Consider the following 23,000-nt stretch of genomic DNA (forward strand, 5'->3'; position numbering starts at 1 on the left):
GAGACAGGGTTTGCTCTGTCACCTAGGCTGGAGTACAGTGGCTCAATCATGGCTCATTGCAGTCTCCATCTCCTGGGCTCAAGCGATCCTCCTGTCTCTGCCTCCCAAGTAGCTGAGACTAGAGGCACACACCACCACATCTGGCTAATTGAACATTTTTTCTTTTTAGAGATGAGGTTTCACTATGTTGCTCAGGCTGGTCTCAAACTCCCGAGCTCAAGGGATAATCCTGCCTTGGCCTCCCTAAGTGCTAGGATTACAGGCATGAGCTACTGCACTCAGCCAAATTCAGATATTTTTAAAATATGTGAAATATTTAACTTACAAAGACCTTTCAATACATTTTTCTCATTTATTAAGCTCATTAAAGTATTCAGGAACTACCTAGAAAAGATACAATGTAAAACTATTCAAGGATGGTATGCATATGCTCTTATCATAATGAATTCTAAAAGTCATCTGTTGACTATACAGTGATTGGATCCTTGAGGAAGACTTGGGAGAAGAAATGCAGAGTTATTTCTCAGGGTGGGCAGCAATTAATGTACCTATATTCCTTGCTGGGGTCTTCTAGTCTTCTATTCCCAACATGCCTATGCTATGCCTGGAAACCCTATATGACTGTAATTCTGAACAACTTAACTTTTTTCCAGTAAGAATATCAAGGCAGAAGGTGGGAAGGAGGGGATATTATCTCCAGGGAAAATAGTTTTTCAACAATATAACTTTGATAAACCTCTTTAAAGTGCCCCAAGAAAACTTTTTAAGTCCATAGACAAATATCTCCTAATGGCATAATTCCATGCCTAAAATCTTTAAACATGCCCAAATTTAACCACTAAAACCTTCTTTCCTGCATTATATATTTAGACACACCCTGTATAGGGATGTCAACAATTTTATATAATTAAAGTCCAGATATGATAGATAGCAATTAAGTTCTAAGCTATAGATTGTACATCTGAAAAAGGCATGGTCTCCAGGAAGGTGTTTTTCTTCTGTAGAGACAGGACTCTGAAAGCATATGAACAATCCATATACAATTCATGTGTTAATTTAAAATATATGAGCTCAGTGTTTGTAGCCTAGCAGCTCCTTTCCCTTGGAGGAATGCCAAGCAGTTTGCAAATAAATCCTGTTAGTTACAAACCATATAATCACATGGGTCTATTAGATAAATATGCATCAGTGATTATATACTTATATTTCAGTCTTATCAAAAGTGAATCACAGTTTCATTTGATGTGTTTATCTAGTCTTTTTAAATATTCTTTGGGCATATTCTCTCTGAAGACCCACTGTTGCACTTATAAATTTGACATTTAATAAATGAGCTAGTTCTATGCACACTGATTTTTAAAGGCATTTCTGAATAAACTAATACTTAAAATGTCCAAGGTAACGTCTGTGTAGCAATAGATTTTTATATTTAATATATATTTTTGACTAATTAAAAGTGAAAATTGTTACCTGAACTGGATATTCATACTATTTTAAGGGAAAGTTCCTTACATTTCAATAACAAAGAAAGAAGCTGTTACCATTGTCCTCCTACTCAACTAAAATTTCATAATTGGCTTTAGTCCCAAAAGAATTTTGAACAATGTGACATAAATAATTTAAAACTTATTTTGTTTTATTTATACTTTATAATAGATATGATTGATTATGGACAACTTAAGATTTCTTTTTGCCACTTAAAAGATCTTATATTTCTAGAGTTCCAGGTCTATGTGGAAATCATTACACTTGGGCCAATAAATGAGTTAGTTCAGATGTGCTGAGAAAAGTAAATAGTGGACCCTAAATATATTGCATGTACATTTATCTATTTCTCTGTTTAATGCCACTTAATTTTGTAATAAATGAGAAATGAAACCCTATGTATCAATGGAAAAATCCTTCTTGCTTCAGATTTCCCAACGTTATTCTGGAGGAGAAAAATTTTTTTATTTCTCATGAACAAAGATAGAAAAAGGTCATGTACTTATGATGGTCACATTCATATTGGGCATTGGATCCTATTTAAGCCAGAAATATAACAGAGAATCAGTTCCTTAAGTGTAAATATGTTCTTGAATGTTTGGCCTTTTTATCTGTTGTTAAAATGTGTTAGTAATTCTCATATTTTGCAAACAGGTCCTTTGTGTATATTATAAAATATATACCAAATCTGTTTTTCCTTTTGCTGTGGAAGATGTCTTTATATAATAGTGAGACTTCCCTTGCAAATGGGAGAGGAGACTGGTCAGGTGTAGTAGGTAGGCCTAGCCCCATGCATTAGGAACTCAAAAAGTCAGAAATCCACATTTACTCAAGTCATGATTTCATTCTAAATTTAGTTAAAACTACAAATATGAAAAAAATAGAACTTTCCATTGGAATTTTTTACAATCAGGTAATGTTTTAGCAACTTCAAATCAGCATTTAAGTTGATTTTATTACCTATCGAAGAACCAATAACCTTTTCTTTTTCTGCAGTAAAGAAAATGAAGTATCCTTTATTTTCCACATGTATGAAGCACAAATGTGATATAGTTACTTAAAATATAAAATACTTTAAAATGAATGTAAAGAATGGGAAAATATATTTTTGCATGAAAACAGACTGCTTACAAATGTGCTTAATATTTCAGGAAAAAAAGAATGAATAATCGTATATAAAATTGGCTGTATTTCTTTGCAAGTTATAATTTTAAGGAAGCATTTACATGAAAAGAAAAAAGTACCCTAGTGGTCTGAATTTTCTCTCAAGTATGCTAGAAAATCCTTTCTGTGAATCTGCAATTAGCTGCAGTAAGAAGTGGTTTAGCATTCAAGCAAGGTCAGTACCCCAAATGAGAAACTCTTCAGTTAGAACACATTAATGGTTGTAACACAGAGGCAGTAAATAAGTTTTTTAAATGAGCATTTCTAAACTTGGTCCTAAATGGAAAGGGTTTCATGTGGTGACAGTGGCTTTTAAACATTCATTTGAGTGATTATTCTAATTTTCCTTGTTAAATCATTGCAACGGTTGCATGAGGGAAAATAGATATTTTTTGAAGAATTGCTTATTCTACTTTCAATTTTTAAAAATTGAGGGGATTAAAATATTACTTTTTAAATATGCATAAAAGTATCTTAACTGTAATTATATTTTCAGTTGCTTTGTTATAATAGCATGCATATCAAATATAAAATGCATTTATGAAAATTTTTGTAAAAAATAAAAGATTTTTCATTTATCAAAGTTGTTTATAATTACTATTTTATATATTTATATAACATAATCCCCTCACGTGAGTATATTTGGTAATTATCAATCACAGTGCTTGTGGTAAACATAGTATCAAGCTACATTACCAATAAGTATACTTTACATCCACACTCTGTGTCCTCTGTTAAAGTTCCACAAACTCCAAGAACTTATGGTGCATCCAGAGAGGAGCTCCTTTGCCCAGGCCTCTGCTGAAACTTTTGCTATTGTCAGATAACTCCTGGATTTAAATTATTTTTATGAATACATAACAAATAACTATCTTCCAAATTTTCCATCATGATGGCCTTTACCATTTCCATGTATTTTACTCATATTCAGAATAATGGATACAATTTCATAAAATGATGAATTCTGCTGTGTCCAAGATATGCAGATTCTGCCTTGTCCATATTTTTGCTATCATCCATTCCTCCCTATTGTCACAGCCGTCACTGTAGTTTGTGCCACTCTTATCTCTTGTCTGGACTATTACATTGCTTTCTTAACTAGCCTTCATGTTTCCACCCCAGCATCCTCAAATTTCCCCACCCACGTTTCAGCCAGGGCAATCTTTCTAAATTGAAAATCTAGTCATGCTGTTTTCCTGCTTAATAGTCCTTCAGTGACTTCCCATGGTTGCCAGGATAAAGGTCAAACTCCCTGGTTCAGCACTCAATAACTAGCACCTCCTTCCTCCATGGAGCCTCAGCTCCAATCATACCAATTACTTTTTGTAGATCCCTAAAAGCATCATACTTTCCTGTGCCGACATGCCTTTGCACATATAGTCCCTTTCTCCTAGAATGCCCTTTCCTCTAATTTCCCTGCCTAACTCCTACTATTCATCTTTTAAAACTCAGATTTCAGCATCCTTTTCTCTGAGAAACTTCTCATGTGGTTGATTGGTTGAGGGTCCCTTTGCCCCACCCCCATTTAGACTGAGTTGCTTGAAGTTTTAGGCCCAGTGCAGCTCTGGCTCATAGTATATGCTAAAGAAATGCCTATTGAAGGAAAATCCACTTGGTCTTTTTCATAAGTTGCATAACATTAAAACTGCAATACCTGAAGGTACATTTCCTCTATCACTGTAATTTATTCCATTCTTATCATCCAAGCAAAAATAAACACCACAAAGATGCTCAGTGGGTTACTCCATAAGAAAACACCATTCAAAAACATTTCCTTTGGACTCCAGGGAATCCCAAACCCACAAACTGGCTGTTTTCCCAAAAGATATGTTAAGAAATCTCTTTGACATTTGTTTTCCCATGGAAGTTAATATCTCCATGACCATTTTAAACGTAGTCAAATCCACCATGTGTTGAACTGACATGCTGATTACTGAGTTCTGGGTCTAGGTGTGGAAGCAGTGCAATGGGGAAATAGAAGAAGTTTAACACTCATAACTGAACACTTGTATTGGTGTTTGTGTATTTGGAAGTGGAGTACGGGGAGAGAGATGACTGAATTTGAGGTATCTCTGCCCTACCTCATCCTTTCGTAGGGGACATGTTTCATTCCCCCCTTATAGGTTGACTCCAAGTGAAGTGTCAAAGAGACCAACTCTGTCTCTAGTTCCTTCACCTCCCCTTGCTACCGAGGAATTCAAGCTCCTCTCTTTGTTCCCCCTGCCTTTCTCCCTGGCATGTGTTAGGAAGAACGGGAGTATGACAAGTACAGCAGCCAGATGCCAGGAGAACCATGTTCCCTATGCCAATCATTTTTTAAATAGCTTCCCTACACTCTGGTTTCCTCAGTGGCAAAATGAGGGGGCATCTAGATCATCTCCAAGGATCTTTTTGGCTAAAGAAATCAAGCAGATATGACATGGCAGAATCCAACCAGGTTGAACTCTGACTTCATCCCATCCAGGATCCTGCTTGATGCCCTCCTCCTTGATCTGAGCACTTGGTTTCCCCTCTGGCTGCATGCTTGGTTCATCTAGGCAGCATGCTCAGGTTACATGACTTGAGGGTTCATGGCAACTGAAAAACAACTCACAACTTTGTTACATAAAAGTTGAACCAAGGCTGGGCAAGGTGGCTCCCACCTGTAGTCTCAACATTTTGGGAGGCCAAGGAAGATCACTTGAAACCAGGAGTTCAAGACCAGTGGGGATAACATAGCAAGACCCTGTCTCTATAAAAAAAAAAAAAATTTAAAATCAGCTGGGCACGATGGCATGTGCCTGTAGTCCTAGCTACTCAGGAGGTCGAGGTGGGAGGATCACTTGAGCCCCGAGTTTGAGGCTGCAGTGAGCTATGATTATACCACTGGACTCCAGCCTGGGTGACAAGCCAGACCCTGTCTCAAAAAACAAGAAAAAAAAAAAAGGTTGAAACAGATTGGTCTGGTGTAGCAACAAGTTATGGCCCAGGGCACTAGAAAGAGAGCCCCTATGATATCTTCTACCTTAACCACAAGGATGCCCAGATGTCCAGAGATGGATCCTGGACACAGGCTAAGGGACTCTGTCACCCAGAAGCAGCCTCCTAGAGCCGGGGATCTTCAGAGGTTTGGTTAGACTCTTAATTACCATAGCCTCCCAGTAAGTTGAAGGCTCAGGGGACTGAAGTTGATTCCTCAGGGAGAAGCTCCTTGGCACTTTAAGGTGCATTCAATCCTCTTTGTGACCTTCCTGCACTGAGGTTGACCCCTCAAAAGACTGCCTGTACTCGTGGCCTAAAAGTCCATTGCTAGGCCTTATGCAGCGCTGATAGGAAGAGCTCGCTCCGAGGAGGTGTTGGGCCCATCCAAAGGAGGGAACGCCTTTACTCCTGCATGCCCAGATGAATTAAGCATGCAGCTACAGGGGAAACCTAAGTGCTCAGACCGAGAAGAGGGGCTGAATTAACCTTCTCCTGGAGGAGGAAAAAGTTTTTTCCAAAAAACTCCCATTTCGCTGGCGTTGAGGGAGCCTACACCAGTGGCCCTTTCAGGAGGCTGCGCGGCTGCTTAGTTCCTCCGCCTTCCCAGAAGCCTCTGCGCGGCTTCGCAGAGATAAAAAGGCGGGAGCGGGGCCGGCGGCAGTAGTTCTGGGGATTTTGTTTTAGCCGGATAAGTTGCTGAGGGGCTGCTCCGCGGGCCTAGCCTGGACGCCGACTCCCTGGGACTTAGCCCAGATCCTCTGGAAGGCAGGCCATTGAGGGTCCAGAGACGCCCAAGGCCTGGGAGAAGGGTGGGATATCAATGTGGTCGCTACGGGTGTATACCCGCAAAAAGCGGGCGGGTCAAAGGCTCAATCTCACCCCGACGCCAGACCTAGGCTCTCCCGCGAAGGCAGAGTCCCCACCAGGTCCAGGCTCAAGGCTCGCTCACTGTAAGCCTCGCCAAGCAGCCCTGCGGGCGGGACTGAGGGCGGGCGGGGGTGCTAGGCCTCGGGCTCAGGGCCCCCCTGAAGCCTGTGGGTGGGTTTCCAGGGATATTGCCCCGAAACATGCTGCCCTCTCTCAGGTTCGAAGAGAAAAGGCAAGGCGCATGGGTTGCCTAACATTGCAGAGAAAACAGAGCGGAGCAGCCGGGGAGGTAGCAGCTCTGGGCCGCCCAGGTACGTAGCCTCGAGTAAAAGCCCCACCCTGGCTGGCCGCCTCAGAAAACTTCAGTCCGAATTTTCTGCTAGTAGCCTTTTATTCTAACAGTCAGTGAAGAAAACAAATAACAGTACTCTGATTTCGCTCTTCTCAGAAAATAGACCCCAAAATTTTACTGCAGAAAGATTTATTTTTAAAAAGGGGAAAGCTTCCCTGAGTTATGGTGGATAACATTGCATAGTTAATGGGCAATAAAAAAAAAAGAGGTGGGGGAAGGCTTGCCAATTTACATAAAAGGAAGTGAGATAAATTGGTCCGTGAGCTGTGATTGTGTCACTGCATTTGGGTATTGGTGCAAGTCACCACTCTGGTCCTTACTTCTTCCTAAAGATGTCCCTAAAGAGCCTTTCAGATTCTGAACAATCTGAGTAGAGACAGGGAGAGCCAAGTCCAAATGGTGCAAACTAATTGTGTTGTTTGTTTGTTAGCCCTCGTTTAAGAGTTACAGGAGAGAAAAGCCTACAAGAAAATAGGTCTAGTGAAGACACCCAGGATGAGAAGATTGCACCGTTGAGTGTATGTATGTTTCTCATTTAGTCCTTGGGTACACTTAGTGTAGAGACTCTCAGTATCTGATGTACCTCCAGATGAAAGAATAAAACGTTCTTTGTTCAGTAGATGTTACACAGCTCTCCAGTATTTTTATAAACACTGATGTGTCTTTAGACAGGGCATCGAATTTATGACTTGGGGTAGATTTATAGTCATACAGTTTTATTTTTCTCTTTCCTTTGACAAGTTTTGGAGAAACGTTCATAATTGGTGAATTTTCTGTATGAGAAATACAAAACGTTACTTAATAACTAATTTTTCATGTTTTCCATTTGATTTTCCATTAACAATTGGAAACATTCATATTTTTTAATATGTAGCAGAGCATTCTAATGTTTATTCGTTAGAATATATAACTTCTTGATGTGCTGTATTTAATATGAATTCTGTACTATATTTTAAAACTATACAGCATTAATTTAGGGAAACTCAGATTTTAAAAATTGCTTTTGACTCATCTGACATTAGCATTAAACTTCATAGTTCCCTTTTTTATTGTTGAGACAGCCTTGCTCTGTCACCCAGGCTAGAGTGCAGTGGTGCAATCTTGGCTCACTGACTGCAGTTTCTGCCTTCAGGGTTCAAGCGATTCTCTTGCCTCAGCCTCCTGAGTAGCTGGGACTACAGGCATGCACCATCACCCAGTTAATTTTTGTATAGACGGCGTTTTTCTAGATTGGCCAGGCTGGTCTCAAACTCCTGGCCTCAAGTGATCCACCCACCTCAGCCTCCAGAGTGCTGGGATGACAGGCATGAGCCATCGCACCTGGCCAAGTTCTATTTTTTTTAACTTAATAATTCCTTTATAACATGTTTCTTGGGAAAGGCAGTTTCAACACAAGGCATTTCTTTAAAAAAAAAAAAACAAAAAACAGCTACTCAGGAGGCTGAGGCAGGAGAATTGCCTGAACCCAGGAGGCGGAGGTTTCGGTGAGCCGAGATCGCCCCATTGCACTCCAGCCTGGGTAACATGAGTGAAACTCCGTCTCAAAAAAAAAAAAGGCTTTTATCCCATACTTTAACAGTGTAAAATAGTCCTTGTATTTACACTATACAAAAATAGTGTTTTGAAAGTTTCTTCAAATTTTAATGTATTTCTTTCTGTTCCTTTTTCCCTGTTCTTTAAAAAAAACTTACGAATTGTCTTATTGTATATTCTCATACATTAAATAGTCTTCAAAAATGTGATCTTTAGTGTCTTCATAGTGTTTTGCTTTGTAGATAGATATACTGTAATTTGTATTACTGTTTCCCTGTGGTTGGGAAATTGAGATTGTGTCCTAGGTATTGCTGTTATTGATATCCATAGACATTCTGTTACAAAAATTTTTTGTTGTACCTCACATTGTTACCCTAAGATAAATACTTTGCAGTGGATCAGAGGTTGGATCATGTTTCAAGTTTTTGATTCATGTTGATAAATCAGCACCAACTTACCTGAAACTTTTTTATATATATGTGTGTGTGTGTGTATGTGAAATATAGATAGATAGATAGATGAAAAGTAGCATGTTGTTTTACTTTTCATTTCTTTGAATGCTGGGGAAGTTGATTTTTTTTTCTCAAATTATTGGCCATTTGTACTTTTTTGTGAAATGTCTATTATATATTAAAGATAGTTATACTTTTGTACACACATATATAACCAACGTTTCCATATTTGTTTACTTGCCTTTAATTTAATTTCTAGTATTTTAGACTTAACAGTTTTTTTTTATTTTGATTTATATATTTCCCTCTATAGATGGAAAAAAAAGCCCCTCCCCATGAAGGAACCAGAAAAGTATTCACCTCTGTCTTCTATTTGCTGTCATCCCACAGTAGTTAGTTGACTAGCATATTGTTGTTTACAAGATATGCTCATAGTATTATAATTTAATATTTATTTTTAGGTTTAATGTTAAATATCAGATTAAATCTGAACAATAAACTGAATGAAAATATTATATATGTGAAACATATCCAAGTTGATGTTTCCAAGCTAATCAAATCAATATGGTACAAGATTATAATATAAAAATGGTCAATCTCATAATTTTGCTGTATTTTTAATTCTTATTTCCCTTAGGAATCAGTTACTGATGCCCTCCAGGTTGATAGTAGTTCACCAAATAGCGAACTAGTATCAGGTAAGACTGTCTGATGTGAACTCCCTCAGCTTTCTCTCTTTCCTCCAAACATAAGCATCCATTCATAGCTCTCCCCATCTTCCCATCTCAGTGGAAGAGGTGTCTTTTTCCTTCTCCAAAGTGAATCCTTCTGACTGTGCTGTAGATCTCATCCTGAAAGCCTTTAGGCACATGCCAGTAAATGTGATATTACAGTTGTGATAAGCACTATAAAAGAGATTGACTTGAGTGTGAGTAATTGAGTTTAGTTAGAGAAATTAGGGAAGACTTCCATGAGGGAATGGTAATTGAATTAACATCTGAAGGAGAGTAGAAATTAACTTTGCAGAGATGAGTAAAGAGAAATTCAGGCAGAGGGAACCTCTAATGTGAGACTGAGCATTATGTGTTGAGTAACTGAAGAAGGCCAGTATGATTGCAGTACAGAGAGTGGGAGGAAATGTGATTGTAAGACAGGATTAGATAACCAGTTTGAGGCCCTGCATAGCCTTGTAGTCTACATAAAAAGAAATTGATGTTTATATTCAGAGTAGCAGGAAGTCATTGAAGTCATTTTAATAGAGAGTGATATGATCACTTTTGCTGCAGTGTGGAAGAAGGACTGGAAAGAATCAGGAGTGCAGTTAAGAGGCTGTTCAAGTAGTTTAGGGGAGAAATCATTCACCTTCTACTAGGATGGTGACACTGGAAATGGAAAGAAGGTTGTTGATACGATGGTTGTTTTAGGTAATGAGACAGGATTTGGCAAATGAATAGTGAAGGCAATGGAAGTGTCAAAGATGACTACTGTTTCTGGCTTGTATAACTGGATACAAGGTAGTACCATTCACTGAAAGAAAAGCTGGTTTGAGGAAAAGAATAGAAATTCAGTTTTTAGTATATTAAGTTATGAGTGCATTTAAGATGACTAAGTAGTAATATCAAACAGGTAGTTAGATATGGAGGGCTGGAGATAGAAATTTGTGAGCCATCTGCATATTGGTATAATCAAAATTATTTTGAAAACAAGGATGCCACCAGCACATCAGAAATACAGAGGAATTCTTAAAAGCAAATGAGACAAGATTGGTGAACATATCAAGAGCAGAAAAAAACCACTGCAGTGGTAAAAGTAGCTCTAGAAATACACTAAATCCTTGATCAGTAAATGCAAAAGACTGTAATAGAAGAGGTCTTGAAGGAATTGTCAAGGTGATGGGCTAAGAACTATATTTGAAATATCTGGTCCCTTTTTCATTATATCCTTCTTATATTGGAAACTCTGGCAGCTACCAGTGCCTGCTGCCAGGAGAAGACCCTGAGAATTACCCCAAGCAAAGTGAACAATCAGGGGAGCTGGCTCTTATGGGTGAATGTTGGGGCTAGGTTAAAAAACAGAGGAGAGTCTGAATTAACTCCATACTGCCACATGATAGCAGAGGAAGAAAAAAGTAAAAGACATAGGCAATTCTTATGTTTGTTAACTCCATAATAAAGTTAGTATGCCTCTCTGAAGTGGGACTTCTGATACGGCAGACTTCCAGTGTGGACACTGGCCAGTTAGGGCAGTGTCCCCATGTAACCTATAATACCTGGAAAATACAGGACATCTCCACCTAGAACACAAGTTCCCAGAATGTCTCATCACTCTTCCAAAATCTCCAGAAGCAAGCCACTATTTCATAATTTTTACTTACTGCCATATAAACAGATTCTCAGAGACATGAATAAGACAATGAGGAATAACCAAACTTTTGAAGAAAACCAGTTCTATGGAAAAGAGACAACAAATGCAGCAAACAGACCTAACATTTGAGGAAATGGAACAAAACTAAATATCTCTAGATACAAGAGGCCACTGAATCCATAATATAGCAGGCTGCTATAAAAAAATTATAGTCCCTGGGAACTAAAAATATTATCAGATTAAAAACTTAACAAAAGAGCCTAATATTGGAATTAATTCAGCTAAAACTAGTAAGCTAGAAAATAGACTAGAGGAATATTTCCTAGAGTGCAGTGCAAAAGAACATAGGATGTGCTCAGGAAATGCTTTTCTCTCCTTACTCTCCCTTCTTTGCCTTATTAACTTTTCCAAAAATAAATTCAGGAGCCATTTCTCCTGGGAATCCTCTCCTGACCTGTTCTCTTTTTCTAGGTGACTTGTTCTATCCTGGTAGTTCTGTGGCACTCTGTATACTTCTGTCAAAATACTCAAAACCACAGTGTAATTGTTTTTGTCTGTCTTTTACTCTTGAAAAGGAGGAAAATGGCTTTAAAGCCATTGAGAATTAGCACTACCTTTTATCTTCCTATCCCATGCTTGGAATACAGTTTTAAAGATAATACAGGTTCAGATAATTGTCGAGTGTTTCAGATGCTTGTTGGTTGGGTCTTGTACTTTAGTTAGAGAAAATACTGTTTAACCATAATCAGTATTTTCTAAAATCATAGTTTAAATATATGAAAAATGTCCTTGATTACTAGGTTTATCAAGTTGATGTTTGAAAGGTATAAGGAAATAGGGAATAAACTAACTTACAAACTGCTTGTATTCTAAGAGTTCATTTGCTAATTGATATTTGAAACTTGAAATAGTTTTTCCCACAATAAAATATTGTGATGGGCTAAGTTTTGAGCAGCCCACAGAATTCTAGTTAACATATGACATATGATTTATTGTTTTAATTCTACCTCAGAATCTAGTAACTTTATAACACATTGAAAAATTAAGGATTTATATTTAATGTTGAAGATTGAATACACATTTACTTCTCTTTTCTGAAACCCTACTAAGACGTCAATAAAGGCATAAAAATGTTGTAAAGCCATAGGTTCAAAAAGAAGAGACCTCAACTGAAAGAGATAATTAATGAAAGTTTGGAATTTGGAAGGTAGATTAATGAATTGTAATTGACCTAACAAATCTTAAAAAAAAAAAAAAAAGGCTGAAAACTAGGCATCTAGAGTAGAGACAAACCAAGAAACAAACTGATTCAGGCTAAAGATTCAGGAATTAGAGGCATTACATATTCCTGGAGGAAATCTTTAAAAAAATATTTTTTTTTGGACTCTTTAAAAGTAGCAGTTAGATGCTTTGATCCTTTCCCTAACACACTATGGCCAGGCAACTATGCTTCTTCCCACCCTGGTAGTCTAAGATATTGAAGCAGAGGGACTGGATTCAAGGATACTGTACTGAAAACTAGCAGTGGCTAGGGAGGAAGGGAGTTAAATGAAAGTCTTATATTTTGATGTGACATCCCCAGACCCCTAACACACTCAGGCAAATACATTCCAATTAGAAGATTAGAGGATTCCTCTTGTGTCCCCAGGAGAAGACTGCGGAATTTGTGTGTTCTGGCAGTATGGCCTGGTCCCTGTCTAAATACTCTTCAGTAAAATCCACTTCTTCCTAAGCCCTAGTTATGATGCCATTTTGGTACCTCATTCTTGAACATTCAAGAATTACCAGACATTTGAAGCAAACATTTAAAATAACAGATCCAAAAAAAAAAAAAAAACTTGAAGGACACAGACAATACAAGAAAAATAAATCTTTTAAAAAGCCACATATCATTAATATCAAGATGATGAAAAAATGTTGTGTCCATGAAACAAGTGCAGGCTCCTATAAAAAGCATTCAGCACTAAAAGAATTCATTTAAAAAAATAAAAATATGAAATCAAAAAACATTCTGTAGAATTGGATGATAAATTTAAGGAAATATTCCAATAATTTGAACAAACATGAAAGAGAAGATTAAAGATAGAAATAGTGTCAGTGGTGACACAATTCCATGAGTATACGAAAAACCTACTGATTGTACACTTCAAAAGGGTGAGTTTTGGCCGGGCATGGTGGCTCATACGTGTAATTCCAGCACTTTGGGAGGCTGAGGCGGGTGGATTGCCTGAGCTCAGGAGATCAAGACCAGTCTGGGCAACACGGTGAAACCCTGTCTCTACTAAAATACAGAACATTAGCCAGGTGTGGCAGTGTGCACCTGTAATCCCAGCTTCTTGGGAGGCTGAGGCAGGAGAATTGCTTGAACCCAGGAGGCAGAGGTTGCAGTGAGCCAAGATTACGCCATTGCAGTCCAGCCTAGGCAAGAGTGCAAGACTCCATCTCAAAAAAAAAAAAAAAAAAAAAGAATTTTATGACATGTGAATTATATCTCAATAAAGTTCTTATTTTAAAAAGAAAAAAGATGAGTCCAATGATTCTAATATCTGAAAAACAGCAGTTCAGACATTATAAACAGAAGGAAAATTATTAAGCACAGAAAGCTAGAAAATTTCCTAGAATTAAAAATGGTCATGAGTATATTTGCTGAAAGCCATGCAGATTCTGAATAGTATGAATGGAGATACTGAGAGTCAAATTTGGCTGGTGCAAACTGTGCTCACTACAATAAATTTTTTAAAAAATGCGAAGTTATAACATTATACGATGTTTAAATCCTCAAGATGGAGAAATTTATTAGTTTTCCAGGGAAAAAATAATCAGTTGCCATAAGCAATCAAGAATATGAGTGGCATTGGATTTCTGAAGAACAACTCCAGAAGGTAGAACATGATGGGGAGAAAAATATTCAGAATTCTGAAGAACACTGATTTTGTAGAGTCAAGATGGACCCCCACTCAAAAAATTGTCCTGGATTTCAATGCCATCCTCACACTAAGAAGGTATGAAAAAGTATAGTACTCATATAATGAGCCCTTCTCGGGAGAAAGGTGACTCCAAGCAGGACTCAAAATGACTTGAGAATGCAGGGGAAGGAGAACTGGCCTGGAGTTTTCATGATGTTTAGAGGATGGGACCAGGTTGAGGCTTCCTGTGCATGGTTTGAACTTGCAACCATTACCAAAAGATGGAACATCAAGGCTCTCTTGTCACCCAGATGTGAAGTGGGAAGAGGAAGAGAACAGTGAGGTTTAAAAGCTGTCACACGTAAGCCAGGTGCAGTGGCTAATGCCTGTAATCTGAGCACTTAGGGAGGCCGAGGCGGGAGGATCATTGAGGTTGGGAGTTCAAGACTAGCCTGACCAACATGGAGAAACCCCGTCTCTACTAAATACAAAATTAGCCAGGAGTGGTGGCACATACCTGTAATCTCAGCTACTTGGGAGGCTGAGGCAGGAGAATTGCTTGAACCTGGGAGGTGGAAGTTGTGGTGAGCTGAGATTGTGCCATTGTACTCCAGCCTGGGCAACAAGAATGAAACTCTGTCTCAGAAAAAAAAAGCTGTCACACATCAAAAAATTGAATCAGTCTCTTAAATATACTAACCTAGAATTCTTACTCAGCCAAACTATCACTCATAAATGTTAGGATAAAGGAATTTTTAGACACATCTTCTTTGTACCTTTTCTCAGAAGTGAAGCAGATGTTCCAAGAAAACCAGGAAATAATAAAGAAGAGATCATGAGATCTAGGAATCAAAGGCTCTTACCTAATACAGGAAATATGTTAATTTCTTAGGATAATGGTAAAAGAAAATTCCAAGAAGACAACTGTGTAGGATGTGTAGAGGACAAACAATCCAAATTTGAGCAAATGGATTGAGATCTCCAATAGCTATACTATTTTAAAAAAAGAAAAAAAGAAGGAGAGGGAAGAAAAGAAAAAATAGATAACCTGATGTTTTTTAAAGTATTGAGAGGAAATTTATACACTTGTAAAAAGTTGGAACAAGGCTAGGTGCTGTGGCTCATGCCTGTAATCCCAGCACTTTGGGAGGCCAAGGTGAGGGGATTACCTGAGGTCAGGGGTTTAAGACCAGCCTGGCCAACATGGCGAAATCCCATCTCTACTAAAAATACAAAAAATTAGCCAGTCATGGTGGCACGCACCTGTAATCCCAGCTACTTAGGAGGCTGAGGTGGAAGGATCGCTTGAACTCGGGAGGCAGAGGTGGCTGTAATCTAAGATCCCACCACTGCACTTCAGCCTGGGTAACAGAGTGAAACTCTGTCTCAAAAAGAAAAAAAACATTGGTACAAAATAGTACTTAGTATTAATACTTAATAAGTACTTAGAAAACAAATTTTAAAATTAGGTAATGAATAACTCGAAAAGAAATTGTAGCAAAAAGGTGATGAATGTGGCTCACGATATAGGGCTTGGCTATGGGTATATTTGAATAGTCATAATAATAGAAACATTGAATACATTTAATTTAGAAATGTAAAGGAGGTGCCTATCAAAAGAAACTTTTAATGGAGTTGAAAGTAATTGTCTCTAGAGAGTAAGAAATTATGATGGGGAGGTATGAGACAAACTATAAGCCTTGTAGAACTATTTATCATTTTAACAATGAATAATTTGATTTAAAAATATGTATTTTACAAATAGTTGGTAGGTTTATTTTTTATTTTGTTTTTGTTTTATTTTGAGGAGGAGTTTTGCTTCTGTTGCCCAGGCTGGAGTATAATAAATAGTGTGATTTCAGCTCACCACATCCTCCGCCCACCCAGGCTCAAGCGATCCTCCTGTCCCAGCCTCCCAAACAGCTGGGGTCACAAACGCCCACCACTACACCTGGCTAATTTTTGGTACCTTTAGTAGAGACGGGGTTTCACCATGTTGGTGAGTCTGGTCTTGAACGCCTGATCTCAGATGAGCCTCCAGCCTGGACTCCCAAAGTGCTGGGATCACAGGCACTAGCTACAGCACCGGCCTATTTTTTATTTTGTTTTTTAAAAACTGGGTCTTGCTGGCCAGGCGTAGTGGCTCACTCCTGTAATCCTACTAAAAATACAAAAATTAGCCAGGCGTGGTGGCAGGTGCCAACAATCCCAGCTACTCAGGAGGCTGAGGCAGGAGAATCACTCGAATCGCTGGAAGGCGGAAGTTGCAATGAGCTGAGATTGTACCACTGCACTGCAGCTTGGGCAACAGAACAAGACTCTGTCTCAAAAAAAAAAAAAAAAGACACACACACACACACAAAACTGGTCTTTGTGGCTCAGGCTGTTGCAGGTGCAATCACAGTGCACTGCAATCCTGAACTCAAGCAATCCTCCTGCCTCAGCCTCCCGAGAAACTGTGACCACAGGTGTGCCCCACCATGCCTGGTGGTACGTTTTAGTTGGTAGGTTTTAAATGAAAATATTTTTGTTTTCCGTACATTTATTTAAATTAAAAAAGTATTTAAGCCATCTTTAAGATATTTAATATTGAGAATGTTCTAGAATAGTGATTAGATTCAAAATATTGGTATTGAACCAGATGGTCTTGTGGCTTCAAAGAAGTCTCTGAAGTCACTACAGGTGATATTAAAAGTACAGTGCTAGGACTAGACTGTCTGACCCAAAATATGTGACTGGAACCAGAAAGGATATAAGCATGGTTCTAGAAGGAAAAAAGGCTTAAGATTGGAGAATTGAGGAAGCCATTTGCAAAACTTCACAGGAAAGTTAAATAAATGAATAAAATGTAATTAATAAATGAATATGGGGCCAGGTACAGTGGCCTGCATCTATAATCCCAGCACTTTGGGAGGCCAAGGTAGGAGGCTCACTTGAGGCCAGGAGTTCAAGACCAGCCTGGGCAACATAGCAAGACACCCATTTCTATTTAAAAAAAATTCTAAAATTAGCCAGGCATGGTGGTAGACACCTGTAGTCCCAGCTACTTGGGAAGGTGAGACAGGATTGCCTGAGCCCAGAAGTTTGAGGTTACAGTGAGCCATGATTGTGCCACTGCACTCCAGCCTGAACAACAAAGTGAGACCCCAACTCTAAAAGTGAAATTAAATTAAATTAAAAATAAGTAAATAAATATGGGTTATGTTGTGAAGCATAGAAGGAGAGACCAGGAGGGACAATTTGGGCCACTTCTCTGGCCCCAGTTTCTAATATTCTTGCTAAAATGTAGGACATCTGGTAATCCCAAACCAGTTATTTTTTTTATTGATTTTAGGTTTTGGGGTACATGTGAAGAACATGTAAGACTGTTACATAGGTATACATAGCAGTGTGGTTTGCTGCCTTCCTCCCCATCACCCATATCTGGCATTTCTCCCCATGTTATCCTTCCCCAACTCCACCCCCCGTCCCTCCCCTATTTCCTCCCAACTGACCCCAGTGTGTGATGCTCCCCTCTCTGTGCGCATGTGTTCTCATTGTTCAAACCCACCTATGAGTGAGAACATGCGGTGTTTGATTTTCTGTTCTTGTGTCAGTTTGCTGAGAATGATGGTTTCCAGGTTCATCCATGTCCCTACAAAGGACATGAACTCATCATTTTTTATGGCTGCATAGCATTCCATGGTGTATATGTGCCACATTTCCTTGTCCAGTCTATCATCCAAGGACATTTGGGTTAGTTCCAAGTCTTTGCTATTGTAAACAGTGCCACAATGAACATTCATGTGCATGTGTCCTTATAATAGAATGATTTATTATAATCCTTTGGGTATATACCCAGTAATGGGATTGCTGGGTCAAATGGAATTTCTATTTCTAGGTCCTTGAGGAATTGCCACACTGTCTTCCACAATGGTTGAACTAATTTACATTCCCACCAACAGTGTAAAAGTGTTCCTAATTCTCCACATCCTGTCCAGCATCTGTTGTCTCCAGATTTTTTAATGATCACCATTCTAACTGGCATGAGATGGTATTTCAATGTAGTTTTGATTTGCATTTCTCTAATGGCCAGTGATGATGAGCATTTTTTCATATATTTGTTGGCCTCATATATTTCTTCTTTTGAAAAGTGTCTGCTCATATCCTTCACTCATTTTTGAATGGGCTTGTTTTTTTTCTTGTAAATCTGTTTTAGTTATTTGTAGATTATGGATATTATTAGACATTTGTCAGATGAGTAGATTGCAAAAATTTTTTCCCATTCTGTTGGTTGCTGATTCGCTCTAATGACTGTTTCTTTTGCTGTGCAGAAGCTGTGGAGTTTGATTACGTCCCATTTGTCTATTTTGGCTTTTGTTGCCAATGCTTTTCGTGTTTTAGTCATGAAGTCCTTGCCTATGCCTATATCCTGAATGGTTTTGCCTAGATTTTCTTCTAGAGTTTTTATGGTGTTAGGTCTTATGTTTAAGTCTTTAAACTGTCTGTAATTTTAGTGTAAGGTGTCAGGAAGGGGTCCAGTTTCTGCTTTCTGCATATGGCTAGCCTGTTTTCCCAACACCATTTATTAAACAAGGAATCCTTTCCCCATTGCTTGTTTTTGTGAGGTTTGTCAAAGATCAGATGGTTGTAGATGTGTGGCGTTGCCTCTGAGGCCTCTGGTCTGCTCCATCAGTCTATATCTCTGTTTTGGTACCAGAACTATGCTGTTTTGATTACTGTAGCATTGTAGTATAGTTTGAAGTCCGGTAGTGTGATGCCTCCGACTTTGTTCCTTTTGCTTAGAATTGACTTGGCTATGTGGGCTCTCTTTTTGTTCCATATGAAGTTTAAGGTGTTTTTTTCCAGTTCTGTGAAGAGAGTCATTGGTAGCTTGATGGGGATAGTGTTGAATCTGTAAATTACTTTGGGCAGTATGGCCATTTTCACGATATTGATTCTTCCTAATCATGAACATGGAATGTTTCTCCATCTGTTTCTGTCCTGTCTTATTTCGTTGAGCAGTGGTTTGTAGTTCTCCTTGAAGAGGTCCTTTACATTACTTGTTCCTTGTATTCCTAGGTATTTTATTCTCTTTGTAGCAATTGTGAATGGCAGTTTGTTTTTGATTTGACTCTCTTTAAGTCTGTTACTGGTGTGTAGGAATGCTTGTGATTTTTGCACATTGACTTTGTATACTGAGACTTTGCTGAAGTTGCTTATCAGTTTAAGGAGATTTTGGGCTGAGATGATGGGGTCTTCTAAATATACAATCATGTCATCTGCAAATAGAGACAATTTGATTTCCTCCTTTCCTAGTTGAATATGCTTTATTTCTTTTTCTTGCCTTATTGCTCTGGCTCGAACTTGCAATACTATATTGAATAGGAGTGGTGAGAGAGGGCATCCTTGTCTAGTGCCAGATATCAAAGGGAATGATTCCAGTTTTGCCTATTCAGTATGATATTGGCTGTTGATTTGTCATAAATAGCTTTTATTATTTTGAGATACATTCCATCAATACCTAGTTTATTGAGGGTTTTTAGCATAAAGGGCTGTTGAATTTTGTCAAATGCCTTCTCTGCACCTTTTGAGGTAATCATGTGGTTTTTGTCTTTGGTTCTGTTTATGTGGTGAATTTTGTTTATAGACTTGCATATGTTGTTCCAGCCTTGCATCCCCAGGATGAAGCCTACTTGATCATGGCAGATAAGCTTTTTGATGTGCTGTTGCAGTTGGTTTGCCAGTATTTTATTGAAGATTTTTGCATCTGTGTTCATCATGAATATCAGCCTGAAGTTTTATTTCCTTGTGAGTCTCTGCTGGGTTTTGGTATCAGGATTACGTTGGTCTCATAACATGATTTGGGAAGGATTCCCTCTTTTTGGATTGTTTGGAGTAGTTTCAGAAGAAATGGTACTGATAACAATGTATTTTCAATTGCATTTATGTTTCTAACTTGTCACACTGATACAGCATTAACCTCCCAATGATACAGCGTTAACATTTATTATTTTCTCTACTTAACTACCCAGATGGTGTGTTTTCCTTATTTCTCAGCCTGGCTTGAGTTCTGGGACTTAGTGTTAAGGATAGCTCAGCTATGAGATGTATTCATAAAATTTTGAGAAATAGAAGGCAAGACAGATACAACATCTAGACGGGAAGGATGAAGACAGTTTGAGAAGGATAAAAGTTAGCAAGGATAGGGACAGGACACTCTAGGGCAGTTGGAGAAGGGAAAGCAAAGGATGCTCAGAGGGACAGCCTACTACTCTTGGCAGCTGAGGATATGGAGAAGGATGGTAGATTGAGTCAATCAATGTATGTGTTGCAGAGGCAGTTGGAGAAGATGGCCAGATGGGAAACAATTCTCATTTTTAACAAGGGAGTTGGCATAGGAGAAAAAGTTGTGGTGAGGTCAAGGGAGGAAGGACAAAGAGTTATTTGTCTCAGGTAGGTAATGGATGAGCAGAGGTAGGTGTAAGTTAGTTCCAGGGCAGGATATAATAGGTTTTCAGAATAATGCTCCCCTTTGATCTCTTACTTACCACCCTAGACCCCTGCAACCAGTTTCTATCAGTGTTGATTTCTATCCTGTCATATTGGAAATGTTTAATAAATGCAGACTAAATATAGCAGAGCACATTTTCCCTTTTCTTAGCCAAACCTCTCGTTCTCCTCAACTTTTAGTACTGTGTTCTGTCACCACCATTTATTGAACAGTTCTTCATTCTAGTTCACTCCCATAAGAATGACTTTAAGACCTCTGAGTCTGGGAAAATTCTCTGTTCAATTATTTTGTCCATTTTCTTATTGAGGATTTGTTTTCTTATTACTGAGTTTTCATAGTTCTTTATATTATGGTTTTCCTTGTTTTTTGTTTTTATAGAGGCAAAGTCTCACCGTGTTTCCAAGGCTGGTCTCAAACTCCTGGGCTCAAATGGCCCTCTCCCCTTGGCCACCAAAAGTGCTGCGTGCCCAGCTAGTTCTTTACATTCTGGATTTCAGTCCACTTGCAAATATTTTCTCCCTATCTGTAGCTTGTCTTTTAATAGTCTCTTTTGAAGAGAAGTTTTAAATTTTGGTAAAGTCCAATTTATCAGTGCTATTGTTTTATGAATCATTTTTAGTGTTATATCAAAAAATTCTTTGCATAACTCAGTGTCACAATTTTCTCCCTTTTTAAAAGAAGTTTTAGGAGTTACATTTAGATCTAGGATGCATTTAGAGTTAATTTATTTCCATGATGTAAGGTATGAGTGCAAGCTTTTTTTTTATTTTGTTTTTTCATATGGATACCTAGTTGTTTTGGCACATTTTGTTTAAAAGACTATGCTTTCTCCACTGAATTGCCTTTACACATTGGTCAAAAATCAGTTGCTCATCTATGTGTGAATCTATTTCTATGCTCTCTTATTAAGTTCCTTTAACCTATTTGTGTATGTGTAGGCTCATTGTTTTTTAGATGAAATAACTGGAATCACCCTTTCCTCAGCTAGTTAGCTTACAATTAGTGGATTACTTATATATAAAACTTAAATTTTTGAGTGAAGAATTATGACTGAACCAAAGTAGAGAAAAGGAGTAAGTTGTAAAACTTTCAAAAACAATGAAAGAGTATTATAACGAATTTATCACCATCAAAAATAGAACAATTGTCTAAGGTCAAATTAAAATCGTTTAAAATATTATCCCTTTTTAGTTATATGTAGAAGCAGTTTTACATTCATAGTAATAATATATAACTAAGCATGTCCATTTCCATACATTTTAATTTTTAGGATTTCACATCTGTTTTGTATCAAAACATTTTATCTATTTTGTTTGTTCCTTTATTCTACAGGATTAAGTTTGCAGCATGATATAGCCAGTTCTCATCTGAACTATTCAATCACAGACTCTTATACAGAATATGAGAGTTTTGAAGAGAACTTCCCATCACCTGAACTGTTCAGAAAATCAGATTATTTAGGTAAGAAAGTAATTCCAACCTTAGATTGCTCTACTATAAAAATTATTCCTTTGTCCACAAATCCTCCAATGAATAAATGTCCCTTTAAAGAAGGCATACTCTTCTTCCTCACCAACACCTTACTTCCTTGACCATTGCCCATTGTATTTCATTCCCAGTCACACAGTAGAGCAAGAGTAGATCAAGGAAGGATGAAGAAATATCATTTAGCATTTATATGTAATGCACATCCAATTATTAATGAATTTTGCACCTAATGAATGTATACTTGTTCTCTTGAACCGTGGGTTATCTTTTTTTCCTGCACTTCTCTTTCTTTTCAGCAAGTAACTTAAATGTTGGCTAGGCCAAGTCCCTGCTTGAATTTTCTCCACAAACTAAGAGTTATTTACATTTATTATACATATAAATGCAACCTTTGGTTAATGATGGCAGATCAAATACATGCCTTACTCTACCATCTTGCAATGGCAGAAAACAGATTTTTCTTTAAAATAATACACTCAAAAGGACAAAGATAATTGGGAAAAATAAAGTACCAAGTTTGGAAAGTTAGAGATCAGTTGGTTTGATACAGCAGACCTAAGAAATCAGAGTCCTAAACCAACAATGTGAATACCCTAGAAACAGCCAATTTGCACTATGGTGTCACAGAAGAGCTCATAATATGGTTGTTCCAAATACTTATTAATAGATGTTAAAAACATGAAAGATGTGATGAACTGCTTCTTTACTGCTCAAAGGGAGCCAGGAGATTTATTCTTTAGAATGTTTTAAAACAGAGACTCTAGCCGATTGCAACAGCACATCAAAAAGCTTATCCACCATGATCAAGTAGGCTTCATCACGGGGATGCAAGGCTGGTTCAATATACGCAAGTCTATAAACGTAATTCACCATATAGACAGAACCAAAGACAAAAACCACATGATTATCTCAATTGATGCAGAGAAATTTTTGAC

At 38.0% G+C, this 23,000-nt stretch overlaps 1 protein-coding gene across 1 annotated transcript in view; it reads left to right on the top strand.

Moving 5' to 3' along the window:
- The first annotated feature begins 6,264 nt into the window (after positions 1 to 6,264).
- MEIKIN (meiotic kinetochore factor) overlaps positions 6,265 to 23,000 on the top strand; it is a 113,863-nt gene continuing 97,127 nt past the window's right edge. Inside the window, exons 1-5 of the mRNA XM_037739957.1 lie at positions 6,265 to 6,536; positions 6,695 to 6,788; positions 7,260 to 7,347; positions 9,452 to 9,512; positions 21,910 to 22,038. Of these exons, the coding sequence (XP_037595885.1) occupies positions 6,431 to 6,536; positions 6,695 to 6,788; positions 7,260 to 7,347; positions 9,452 to 9,512; positions 21,910 to 22,038 (478 nt within the window). The 5' untranslated portion in view covers positions 6,265 to 6,430. The remainder of the gene's footprint in view (positions 6,537 to 6,694; positions 6,789 to 7,259; positions 7,348 to 9,451; positions 9,513 to 21,909; positions 22,039 to 23,000) is intronic.

Source organism: Cebus imitator, unplaced genomic scaffold (genome assembly GCF_001604975.1).
Source record: "Cebus imitator isolate Cc_AM_T3 unplaced genomic scaffold, Cebus_imitator-1.0 Scaffold76, whole genome shotgun sequence".
In the NCBI taxonomy this organism is placed as follows: Eukaryota; Metazoa; Chordata; class Mammalia; order Primates; family Cebidae; genus Cebus; species Cebus imitator.